The sequence below is a fragment of the Poeciliopsis prolifica genome, unplaced genomic scaffold, assembly GCF_027474105.1.
Source record: "Poeciliopsis prolifica strain line A6 unplaced genomic scaffold, Auburn_PproV2 SCAFFOLD046, whole genome shotgun sequence".
Classification (NCBI taxonomy): Eukaryota; Metazoa; Chordata; class Actinopteri; order Cyprinodontiformes; family Poeciliidae; genus Poeciliopsis; species Poeciliopsis prolifica.
Window position 1 is genome coordinate 2617046 of NW_026562421.1, and position 12269 is coordinate 2629314.

Here is a 12269-nt window from a genome sequence, read left to right on the forward strand (position 1 = left end):
ACGTTTTATTTATTTAGTTTCACTTTCTTTTCACTTTTGAACAAACTTTATCACCCCAGTTTAGCTCGTTACATATGACCTCAACAATATGAACAAAGGTAACTTTACTCAGTTGGACCTTACACACTAAATCAACTTTAATTTTAGTCTTAGTCAAACAAAAAAATTACAACAAAAGATTGACACATTTTTTTTTATCCAAAATGTTCATATTTTCTGCAAAGTTGTAAATGTTCTGTTGCAAGAAGAACTCTCTTGCAGAGAAGTTACATTTGTTTATTTGTTTCTTTCATTCATTTACGGTTTAAAATGAACATGTCATGATAATAAAGACAAAAGTTTTGAATGAAAAAGAGTGGTTGGAAAACATTAAACATCACTCAGTCATACATATAAATACATCTTCAAACACAAAACAGGAAATTTATATATTAGAAATAAAAAATATAGAAATAACATCAGACTTGACTTCACAATGTGTTTGTTTTTATATTCCTAAACTTGTGTCATCTTATTTAAGCATGATTTCAGGTTTAATGCGGTTATACTATCATTAAATATTTATGGATAACAAGTTTGACTTAGTTATACATTTTCAGAAGAATCCACTGATGCATTTTGAATTTCAATCACCAGTGATGCATCAGGCTACAACAGGTTGAGTGTTGCACAACTGTTCCTGGTTCAGAAATGCTGCAGCAGTGATGCGATGTCTACCAGAACACTACAAACTAAATATAGAGTGAAAGAATGAAAATGCAGCAAACACTACAAACTAAATATAGAGTGAAAGAATGAAAATGCAGCAAACACTACAAACTAAATATAGAGTGAAAGAATGAAAATGCAGCAAACAGACTTATGTTAGATAGATAGATAGATAGATAGATAGATAGATAGATAGATAGATAGATAGATAGATAGATAGATAGATAGATAGATAGATAGATAGATAGATAGATAGATAGATAGATAGATAGATAGATAGATAGATAGATAGATAGATAGATAGATAGATAGATAGATAGATAGATAGATAGATAGATAGATAGATAGATAGATAGATAGATAGATAGATAGATAGATAGATAGATAGATAGATAGATAGATAGATAGATAGATAGATAGATAGATAGATAGATAGATAGATAGATAGATAGATAGATAGATAGATAGATAGATAGATAGATAGATAGATAGATAGATAGATAGATAGATAGATAGATAGATAGATAGATAGATAGATAGATAGATAGATAGATAGATAGATAGATAGATAGATAGATAGATAGATAGATAGATAGATAGATAGATAGATAGATAGATAGATAGATAGATAGATAGATAGATAGATAGATAGATAGATAGATAGATAGATAGATAGATAGATAGATAGATAGATAGATAGATAGATAGATAGATAGATAGATAGATAGATAGATAGATAGATAGATAGATAGATAGATAGATAGATAGATAGATAGATAGATAGATAGATAGATAGATAGATAGATAGATAGATAGATAGATAGATAGATAGATAGATAGATAGATAGATAGATAGATAGATAGATAGATCTCTGCCATCTACTGGCCCAATAGTCTCATTACACGAATAGTTTAAATGATCAATCTTTATTATACTGCCATCTGATGGAGAAAAGACTGCATTGACGTTAATTAATTCAATCAGGCTTCATTATTAATAAAAATAATAATAATGAAAAATCAGATACTGTCAGAGGTGGGTAGAGTCACGCAAAAATGATTAAGTTAATAGTATTCATTTTTATTGAATGAATACGGTATTATTACTTAAACATATTTAAAAGTCGTCGTCCAAGAAACGAGTCAAGCAAAGTAGAAACTAAAATGACAAATTTAAAAAGTAGAAAGAATTTCTAAGACAAAAATATTTTTCATATAAAATTAATGAAAGTAAAACGAATAGCAGATCATGTCTATATTTCACAGAACAGGAAAACTACTTTTGGTGGCAGTATAAATACAATATTCACTTTATCTTTTGACCTCAAAATGGCTTCAATTTCGGCATGCATGAACTCAATGGATATTTTCATATCCTTTTTGTCAGCCTTTACCTCATCCGCTCTGTGGTTCAGAAGGCGTGCAGAGGTTGAGGCTCATCGCCGCAGGGTTTCTTGGCAGCTGGGCTCTTGATAGGAGAATCCGGGAATATCACAGGATCGGTATCAGTGATCCCATCGCTGTAGTTGTGCTCATGCATCTTGTTCCGAGGACTGACTGGTGTCCTGGTCTTCCGCTTATTGTATTCTTCTTTTCCTTTGTGGCTCGTCGTTTCTTTGCAAGCCAGTCACTCAGCAGAGTGACAGTATCCTGTTGAAAGTGATTTTTATTTGTGGTTGTTTTATCAACCTTATGGCTTCTCAGTGGCATAAAGTTTGCGAAAGGTCTGAATATTTTGGTTTGTCAGAAGTTGTTGATTCTGGGCTGGAGTCCAGTTTCAATAGAGACGATTTAAAAGCCATCTTACTGGCTCCACACCTAGGTTTTCCCCTCCTGTTTCTCTCTCCTTTCCGCTTTGAACTGTTTGTTTGTTGGTTTGTTTTTACTTTTCTCCGTCTCGTCCGGCTGCATCTCCTGCAGTGAATCACTGCGTTTCTTTTTATTCTTGCTCTGTCTGGCTAACCGCCCTCAACCGTCCAGACTCGGATCCCAGGTTTAACGCTCGGTTCTTTCCGGAATCCCCCGCCGAACCGTCGCCGCCAATTGCAGCATCGATCACAGAACAAACATCCGACTCGGACCGGATCCTTTCCGTCTCACTGCTGTGTCCAAATATTCAATCCAGGGAATAAAAACTTCTCTTGCCTGTCTTTTCCCTCGCAGTGAGGTGAGACCGTTTGCAGCCAACGGTTCCCAACCGCTGCTTCCAAATCGCAAATGTCATCCAAACACCCAGCGCTGGACACCAACAAGCAACTGAGCATCTGGACCAGAGACTGGCCCGCCTGTTTCAGCTCACTGGACTGAAGTGAAACAAAGACAATGAGAGAAAGAATATTTCAGGCCACGACCCTGCTTTCAATTGCCTTGGGTAAGAACTAGCTTTAGTTTTCTACATCCTGTGATATTTTATTATTATTGTTTTATATGTGTGGTTGAATTGCTGCCTAGCATCAGGGTACAATGTTACTTGAAGAGAAAAAAACTGTGAAGAATATTTTATTTATCATTGATCCTACAGCATTTCCATTTATTTCTATTGGCTGTCATAAAGTATACCATTTGTTTGCTTCGTAGGGTTAGGCCTTGGATTTCTGCTGAAGTTTCAAATTCCTTTAACTCCATATTACCTTCTCTGCATCCAAACGCCAGGGAAAATATTTCTGAACATGCTCCAGATGATGGCTGTTCCCCTCATTGTGACAAGCGTGATTGCAGGCAAGCTAAATATGAACCGTGATACTTGATGTACTAACTTATTGTTATTATTGTATTGTGGGTAAACACTTGACTATAGCTGTATCTGGACATTAGATTCATATGGTGATCTTACCGATTATTTATTGTGGCTAAAAAATATAAGACGATAAGGATCAGTTCAGACATTTACACTGTTGTTAGGACACATGTTGTCCTCGTCATTGCTCAGGCTCCACATGAACTTCTGGTTCTTCTCTCATTTCTCAGGTGTAACTGATTTAAAACACATAATGTCCAAGAAAATGGGCTTCATCGCTGGAGCCTACTTCTGTGGCACTACCCTCATTGCCATAGCTCTTGGTAACGTTTTTTATAGGTAGCAAATTTTAATGTAGATTTATCTTAAGCTGCTACCCCCGCGACCCGACCCCGGATAAGCGGCAGACAATGGATGGATGGATTTATCAAGACCAGCACAGAGTGTATTGTGTTATTGTTTTGCCATGCTGCCTGAAACTTGTTCACTTAAAAACTGTAGATTTAAAAAACGTTCATTCCAAAGTGCATCTCAGGACAATCAAGATGGCTGTGCCGTTAAAAGCTAACATAAAACAATAGCAACATCATAAGCTGAGAAGAATAGGTTTGTGTAAAAGGTTGGGTTTTTAGACCAGCTGTCAATAGTCAGAGTGAGGTGATATTTTTGTAGGTTATTTGTTTTGTAGGGATGATTCTGATGATGACAACTAAGCCTGGTGAGCTTGAAGACCTTTCATCCAATAAAGAAATAGATGCCCCACCCTTCTCCATTCATTTGGTCCTTCAGGACCTTTTAAGGTGAGACTGTTCAGTGTTCAGGCAAAATTCCTGCTTTTCTGCATATTAATGTCATAGTTCCTGCATAGAAAAGATCCAATAAATGTTTTTATAATCTTTAACAAGCACAATGACTTGCAAAAGTATTCATACTCCTTGAACTTTTCCATATTTTGTGACTTTACAATCACAAACATAAATGTGTTTCATTGAATTTTATGTGAAAGGCCAAAGTGATATACATTTGTGAAATAGAAAGAAAATGATACAATTCAAATTGTACAGGTGATTATTTTTAATTCTGAGGCATTGGCACATTCATTGACTCAGATGTTGAGTTTTGAGAAAGAAACTGGCTTTTGCAGAAAATCCAAGTTGTTTTGCTGCTTGAAGAAACTGTTTTGAGAAACACACATTTTTTTTGCAAATGTCAAGAATAATCTGAGAAATGCACCAAAACGACTAAGAAAAACTAACATCTACAAGCTCAGTTTTTGTGTGACTCTCCTTTGACTCACATAGGAACATGATTCCGGAGAACTTTTTTCAGGCTTTCTATGAGCAGGTATGTTCATATTCAGAACCACGGCTCACTGTGCAAATTCCTATGTTGAGTTTGGAAAGTTTATGTATTTCCCTCTCAGTACAAGACTGAGATTGTTCGTGTTAAAGGAGACCAATCTGTCCCTTACAATAGTCAGGTGAGTATTTTTTCTCGTCTTTTTCTATGCCAACTTCCTAAAGTCTTCACAGCCCTTGAGCTTTTTCACATGTTGTCAATTTACAACCACAAACTTTGATGTATTTTGTTTTGATTTAAAGTAATCGCACTTAATTGTGAACTGGAAGAACAAGAACGAATGGCTTCAAAATCCTTCCAATTTAAAACTAGAAAGGAGAGGTGGTGTTTGTGTTCAGCCCACCTGAGGGGCAGCTGGACTTTTCTGGAGTTGTCAGTGGGTGGGGAGTACATCACAGGGGAACAAAGAGTCACACAGGAAAGACGACCATGCAGGCACTGAGAGCATGTTTCTCTGAGGTTGTCTGAGGGCTGGTTCTCAAATCCAGCCCTCAAGGACTGAAGACCTGCAGGTTTTAGATGTGTCTCCATTTCAGCACACCTGAATCGGGTCATTAACGTGACTCTAGAGCAGTGTTTCCCGACCTCTCTCCTTTAGGCACACTGGCTTGCATGGTTTAGATGTTTCCCTGCCTCAACACAACCCATTCGGATGATTGAGATTCAATCATCTGTTAATAAACCACACATCACACACATCCATCCATTTGTTGAAACAACACTGAAAGACTTAAGTTTAAAAAAATTGTTTAAATACACAAATACTTTTTTTGTTTTAGGTTTTTATATAAATAAAGATTGTTTCTAATTAATTTGTTTCTTTCCATCTCACAATTTGGACTGGTTATTTTGCTAAATAAAGTTTTTACAAAATAAATCAAAATAAAATACATTGAAGTTTGGGATTTTAATGTGACATATTATGCAAAAGTGATATTTATGGTCCATTAATGATGAACTTGTACAATATTGGTCTAAGAGTGTTAGAGCCAGCATATTTATGTTGTTTTATGTTTTGATTTTTGCACAGAATGAAAGTCAGATAAAACTGATAGGTACTTATGTTGAAGGCGCCAACATGCTCGGACTGATCATCTGGTCTTTTGTCATCGGCATCATGTTAAACATTGTGGGAGGCCAGGCCAAAACCGCTGTGAAGGCCATTCATGGCCTCAACAATGCAATAAAAATCATATTCAGCTGGTTTTTGTGGTAAGATCAAACACTACAATAATTTCACTCTTTTACCAAATTAGATCCCTCATTTATTTCTGGTCAAACATAAGAGGAAGTCACCAGTACCATAACATTGAAATGTCATTTCAATTCTTGTATTTACGGCAAGAATAACTGTTAACTTTAATCACAAAATTAGTAAAGCAAAAGTTTTAACCACCTATTTCATTTAACCTTCTGACTGCTTTTTGCTTCAGTTACTTGCCAATAGGAGTGTTGTTCCTGGTTGCAAGCCAGGTGCTGGAGATTAAGCAGTGGAACTCTATCGTTAAACTTGGAAAGCTTTCAGGGGTATTTATTCTGGGGTATGTAGATCTCCTGTGTCTCAGCTTTATTAATAAATTGAAACCAGGTAGCAGCACTGAACTCGACATAAGAAGAAGAGAAACTGCTTTGAATGTTATTTACAGAACTGATTAATTATGTCTCTAATTAGTCAAATTCCAGAGTGTTAAATTGACTATTATTACCTTTTAATGTGCTTTTTTATTTTTTGCCATCTTGGAAATATCACAATGTTCACACAGACAGTTGTCTGTCACAGAACAAGAAATCAGTTTTCAAAAGTAAAGTATCAAATTAGTTTTTGTTTCACTCTATTGAACTTGTGTGCTTACACCAAATTTTGCTCTGTATTCAACAAGTCATAACGAAACACATCCAGCAAATACATCCAGCAACGACTTTGGAAACCAAAAATACCGATACTGGATATTGACATTTCGACTCAGGGGCGTATTGTCCCAATTCTCTAACTTTTGCCTGCTTGTAACCTGACCACTCAAACCCTGATGTGCACTTTGATTGAGTCCACACATTTAGTCTAGTGTACTAGACTTTTAGTCTAGTGTACTAGACTTTTAGTCTAGTACACTAGACTAAAAGTCTAGTACACTGGCTCTTGAGGGCTAGAGATCACCTGCTTATTCATGTGTTAGAAAGGTCTAGTCAAATCCAGACCTACAGTATAATCATTTGATAATTTGTGGCAAGAAGTTTTCTCTTCATACTCTACATCCAGTCCGCTATTTTGCAGTGAGGAATGTCACAAATGTTGATCTATGAAAGAGCAAAGCTGGTGCAGAAATAACCCAACAAGCTGCAGCTGGAACTGCAGCAACAGTTTGATCTATAATGCATAATGTAGATGTACGAACATTTTCTTAGATGAATGGTTACTGTGAAACCATGCATCATTTTCGTTCCACTGTACAATCATGAACTAAAGTGTATTAGTATATTATACATAATAATCCCCCCTTCAAACACAGTAAGGTGTCTGATTTTATCATGACAAAATGTATAAAATTATCAAAGTTAAAGGCTAGTGAATACTGGTCTTTAATACTTAGTAACACTGAGCATAACTGTATTGTCTCTTTCAGGTGTGCGATTTTTTCCATTTTTATTCATCCTGGGATTTATTTCATAACCACCAGACGGAACCCTTACGTCATCTTCACGAAGATCTCAAAGCCATTGATAACAGCATTTGTTCTTGCGTCCAGGTGAGATGTTCTCCATTGTCACAATGTGACACTTTTCTAGTTTCCACATATGAACGCTGCTCCAATAGAGGATGTGTTTCTGCCAAAGTGCCGCCACTCTGCCCATGACCCTTGAATGCTGTGAAGAGAAGTTGAAGATGAATGCAAAACTCTGCCGCCTCCTGCTGCCCATTGCCTGCACCATCAACATGAATGGGACCGCGCTCTACGAAGTGTTCGCTTCCGTCTTTGTTGCCCAGATAAATGACATCAACCTGGACATTGGCCAAATAATCTCCATTGCGTAAGCTACTTCCTAGATGTGCCTGGAAATGAGAAAGCAAAGAAATTCAGCTTCGATATTTAATGCCTTGAAATTGGGCAATTGTCTCTTTAAAAATTATACTCTTTGAAACGCTGCCTTCAGAAAGTCATCACAACAGCACTCCTCTATTAACCTTTTAAGTTTCTACTTGTGTTGCACTCAGAAGTAGCTCAGATACTGAGCTCAGGAAATGCACAGTCCTGCGTGTTTGCTAATTGCTGCTGGCTAGTCTGAATGAGCTGAGTGTGAGGAAGAATCTCAGAACCTTGAAAACTGCAGCTCCAAGGTTCCAAGCTGCCACTTTCAGAGCTTTGCCTGAACGTGCTGATCAGTTCACAGAGGCACAGCTCAGTGGTTGCATGGAAGATTCAGGGGTTTCTCCAAAAAAAAAAAAAAAATTGCATATAGGTATGCAACACTCCAGATTTATTTTTAATAAGGAAATAACATTATAACATGATTTAAGCTCAAAAAGGGAAATTTTGCATAACACTAAGCCCTTAAAGAGGAAAGGCTTGATACAGCTGTGTGTTGTACCTGATACAAAAATGCTGTGCTTGGTTTGCAGCTTGACTGTTTCCGTTATCAGCTTTGGAGCTTCAGCGATCCCACAAACAGGAGCCATGACCACTATCCTGGTTCTGACATCTGTGGGGCTGCCTGCAGAGGATGCCTACATTCTGCTGGTGGTGGAATGGCTTCTGTAAGTTCAACTTGATGCTCACAGCCTGATATTCCTGTTTCAAAATTACTTTGAAGTGTCACTGAAATGATAAAACCACTTACATGATTTAAAGAACAGCTTTTTAGAAATGATAGAAGAGAAGCAGCACAATAGACATTTTCACCTTGATCTGCAGCAGCATATCGCCCATCACTTGTTTATGATTTACCCTCTATACGTCACACAATGGTGTAGCTGGTTGTTGTAGAGTGAGGGACAGGAAACCTTCAAGAAAAGCATAGTTGAGTCTGACAGCATGATTCTCCTGTTCCTCTGTGCTCTTCAGAGACCATTTCGCCACTTATTTGAATGTTCTGGGAGACTTCTTTGCTTTGGCTGTCATCAATCATCTGTGCCAGGATGAGCTTGAGGCCGACGTCAACGAAAGGTAAATAAAATCATTAAAATTACATGTTCATGTGCAAAGACACATTATTGCCAAAAGTATTACCTTCCCGATCCAAATCACTGAATTTAGATTTTTCAGTGAACTAAACGGTTAACAGTTGTGTGAAATCCTGCACTGAGGAAAAAAGAGTGATCAGAAGAAATAGTGAAACCGACATTGGATGCCTCCTGTGTGCTACTTCTAGCCGAATAGAGGGAATAGTTATGGCAATTCCAAGGGAGTCTTGAAAATTGAGAAATTCTTAAACAAGTTTTAGATAAAGTTTTTTCTAAATGGCCATTTTTGTGGCCAGAAAATGAATTATTATTACATGGAACTCTGATCCTTCTCTATTAATATCTAAATGTTTTTTTGTTTTGTTTTTTGGAGATGAATAGCTGTGCACTTTTGGAGAAAATGACATGTAATCTTAGAAAGGGATGTAATAATTTCAGGTTGTTGCTGAACTGACTAGCAGTTACTACTCTGAATGTAGCAGGAGGTATAAAATAGTCTGAATTTGTCAGTATCCTTATAGTTTTTTAATCTTAAAGTCTTTCTTTGTATTTTAAAGACTTTTTAACAGTCACAGCTAATCCAGGTTATTATTGATTACATTTTCTATTTGTCTTGTTAGTGCTGAAATCATTAGAGACACCGAAAATGACTTGGCCTGTTTGGAGCCTGATGAACTCGCCGAACTCCCGTCCGGCGAGTTCATCCCGTCTGGCGCCTCCCCAGCAGGATCCATTTCACCTGAGTGAGGGGATCATTCACACCAACAAGCTGAAACCTCAGGACAGCGACCTGGGATGTCTGAGCTGATCATTTCCCTGTTCGCTTATAGTTATTGCTAGTTGGATGGTGTCATACATAATTAAACTTTACTATTCTGCATTTTAATGTTGTTTATACTTTTGCATGTTTGCTTTGTATTGTTGAACATGCTGCTCCTAGCAAACTGTTTGTGATGCATCATTTTAACATTTGTTCAAGATTAGCAATGAGTTAATCAGCCGAGGTGAAATTAACTGGCGCAGTTAAAACACTTCATATCCTCGATCTGTGAGGCGCACGTCAAGCCCATAAGTCAGCCAGCATCAGTGGTAAACACACCATTTTAGATTTTTACTGGTGCTGATTTATGACGAGTCATGAACCGGTTATAAGATCTGACAACATCAGCAATTTAAAGGTCAGGTACTTTATAAAAAGTTTTTCTTTTGATCTCAATCATTTTGTTACAGTCTGGGGAATCCTATTTTTTTCACTTTGTTTTTCCATTTGTCGTCTTATTATTATTATTATTATTATTATTATTATTATTATTATTATTATTATTATTATTGTTCCCTTATACTGCAGCTTCCACCCCAAAACCTATTTTAACCTTTACGTGGTCTCTGGGTTAAGGATCCGCATCGCAACTTAGATACAGATATTGCCCTTTACCCTATTGCAGAAAATACGTGTTTCAGCGTATAACTCTATATTGTTTTAAAAACTGATGAAAAGTCTACAAATAACTTCGCATGATTTTTGTCACCTTCAAGAACACAGTTTAGGAAAGTGACAGGCAGTGGCATCGACCGGCCGGCCCTGTAGGCAAACTGTAAAGGATCCAATAAATGTTCAGTCTTGGTAAGAAGATATCTCTTCATCAATTATTCCAAAGATTTCACGACAAGGGAAGTCTATGGACTGTGAACTGCTTCCAGCTCCTTGGTACCCTCTGTTGGTTAAGTGACATCTGGAAGAGCAGAAGACGTCCTAATCACTATTCTTGGACTGTTTTCTTTGGAATCACAGCATTCACAGTGAGTCACATAGCTACCAATAACACCAGTTAATTCATCCATATTACTACAAGAGTCTTTAAACATGTCCCAGTCTGTTATGTCAAAGCAATCCTGCAGGATGAGTTTGGAGCCATCAGTCTAGTCGTTAATCTGTCTAGTGATGGTTTCACCTCTCCTGAAGGCAGAACGATAAGCTGGTAAAAGCTGCACACAATTACGATCAGCTCCACCCAGTGCAGAGAGAGGCACAGAACCATAGCACAGGTCCCTGGTGGGACAGGTGACATATTGATGGAAGTCCTGATGAGTTCTTATTAATGAACAATAGTTAAAATCGCCAATCCTTATTTTGTGTGGTGGAGCATTTATTCTTTTCCTCTTGCCGTTCTTAAGGTCAGTAAAAGGATCCAAAGATGGATCAATTAGATCCGGAGGGGGAACTGGCGGAGGATCGCTCCACTGCAGAAGAAACTCCCTGCTGTCTTTAGTCTGGGCCAAATGGTCTGGAGGAAAGGAAAACCAGGGTCTCCATTATGCATAAAAACATTTAAAACGCTGAGCCAAATAAAACCTGGCAAGATATTCGCCAAGGAAGAAACAAACAAAAAAAAGTTAATTGAATTTAGATTTTTTTTCACCTCCAATTAGAACTTATTAGCTCATTAAACATTGCTGTGTATGTTGCTGCAGAATTAACTTTCCCATATAACTTTGAAACTGAAAAATCCACAATTTGCTTCATGCCACCAACTACAAACACAAGAGTGATCATGTCTAGTTTTATCTGGATGGTGCTGTAAAATGCAAAACTTGTTACATAAAAAAGCTTTATTTGCACTATAGAAATGGGGAAGTCAGGTAGACTTTTGTTTATATTCTGAAAAATTGCAGAGTTGAAAAAAAATACTTTGTAGAATTGTACAGTTTAAGATGATTATTCACTTATTAGATTTTATTTGTTACAAAATTCAGTTTAGTCCTGATACAACATGTGATCTGATGTTAATTCTCCATTTCTTTTTCTAAGTTATGAATTATGTTAGTTTACTTCCTCCTCAGGTAACCGTCAATAAACATATGTGATTTTATAAATTTCGATAATGTGCCATATCTTTCATAAAGTGCATATCATCTCAGACTGGTTTCAGTGAGTTCACTGAACTCGATTGGCCTCCACAGTCACCAGATCTCAGTCCAATTCATAAAAACATTTAGAGATGTGGGACGGATCAGGAGATTCGCATCACGGATGTTCAGCCGGCAAATCTGTAGCAACTGTGTGATGTTATTACGTCAATATGGATCAGACTCTCTGAGGAACGTTTCCAGGAAGTTGTTGAGTCTTTGACAGAAAGGAGTAAGGCAGTTCTGAAGGGGTCCAACGTGAGTGAATTTCACCAGCCATTTGAGAAAGACCAAATTTATAAACACACAAAATATCGGGAACATGCAAAAGGAAAAGTAACAACAGTAAAATCTATTGTAGTAAAGATCTATTTTATTCAA

The 12269-nt window shown here is 37.1% G+C and overlaps 1 protein-coding gene across 4 annotated transcripts; it reads left to right on the forward strand.

The window, feature by feature from the left end:
* The first annotated feature begins 2531 nt into the window (after nucleotides 1-2531).
* LOC129377086 (excitatory amino acid transporter 3-like) lies at nucleotides 2532-9867 on the forward strand. 4 transcript variants are annotated; one of them, XM_055056810.1, is made up of 13 exons: nucleotides 2534-3079; nucleotides 3286-3426; nucleotides 3676-3768; nucleotides 4134-4245; nucleotides 4747-4789; nucleotides 4869-4925; nucleotides 5835-6016; nucleotides 6238-6345; nucleotides 7480-7548; nucleotides 7637-7831; nucleotides 8421-8555; nucleotides 8863-8964; nucleotides 9602-9867. In XM_055056810.1, the coding sequence occupies exons 1-13, from the start codon at nucleotides 3031-3033 to the stop codon at nucleotides 9726-9728; spliced, it is 1413 nt and encodes a 470-aa protein (XP_054912785.1). In that variant the 5' UTR covers nucleotides 2534-3030; the 3' UTR covers nucleotides 9729-9867. The 4 variants fall into 4 exon arrangements, with proteins under 4 accessions (XP_054912786.1, XP_054912785.1, XP_054912787.1 ...); XM_055056809.1 differs by having other exon boundaries at nucleotides 2536-3079; nucleotides 7426-7548; XM_055056811.1 differs by lacking the exon at nucleotides 3676-3768 and having other exon boundaries at nucleotides 2532-3079; nucleotides 7426-7548.
* The last annotated feature ends 2402 nt before the right edge of the window (nucleotides 9868-12269 follow it).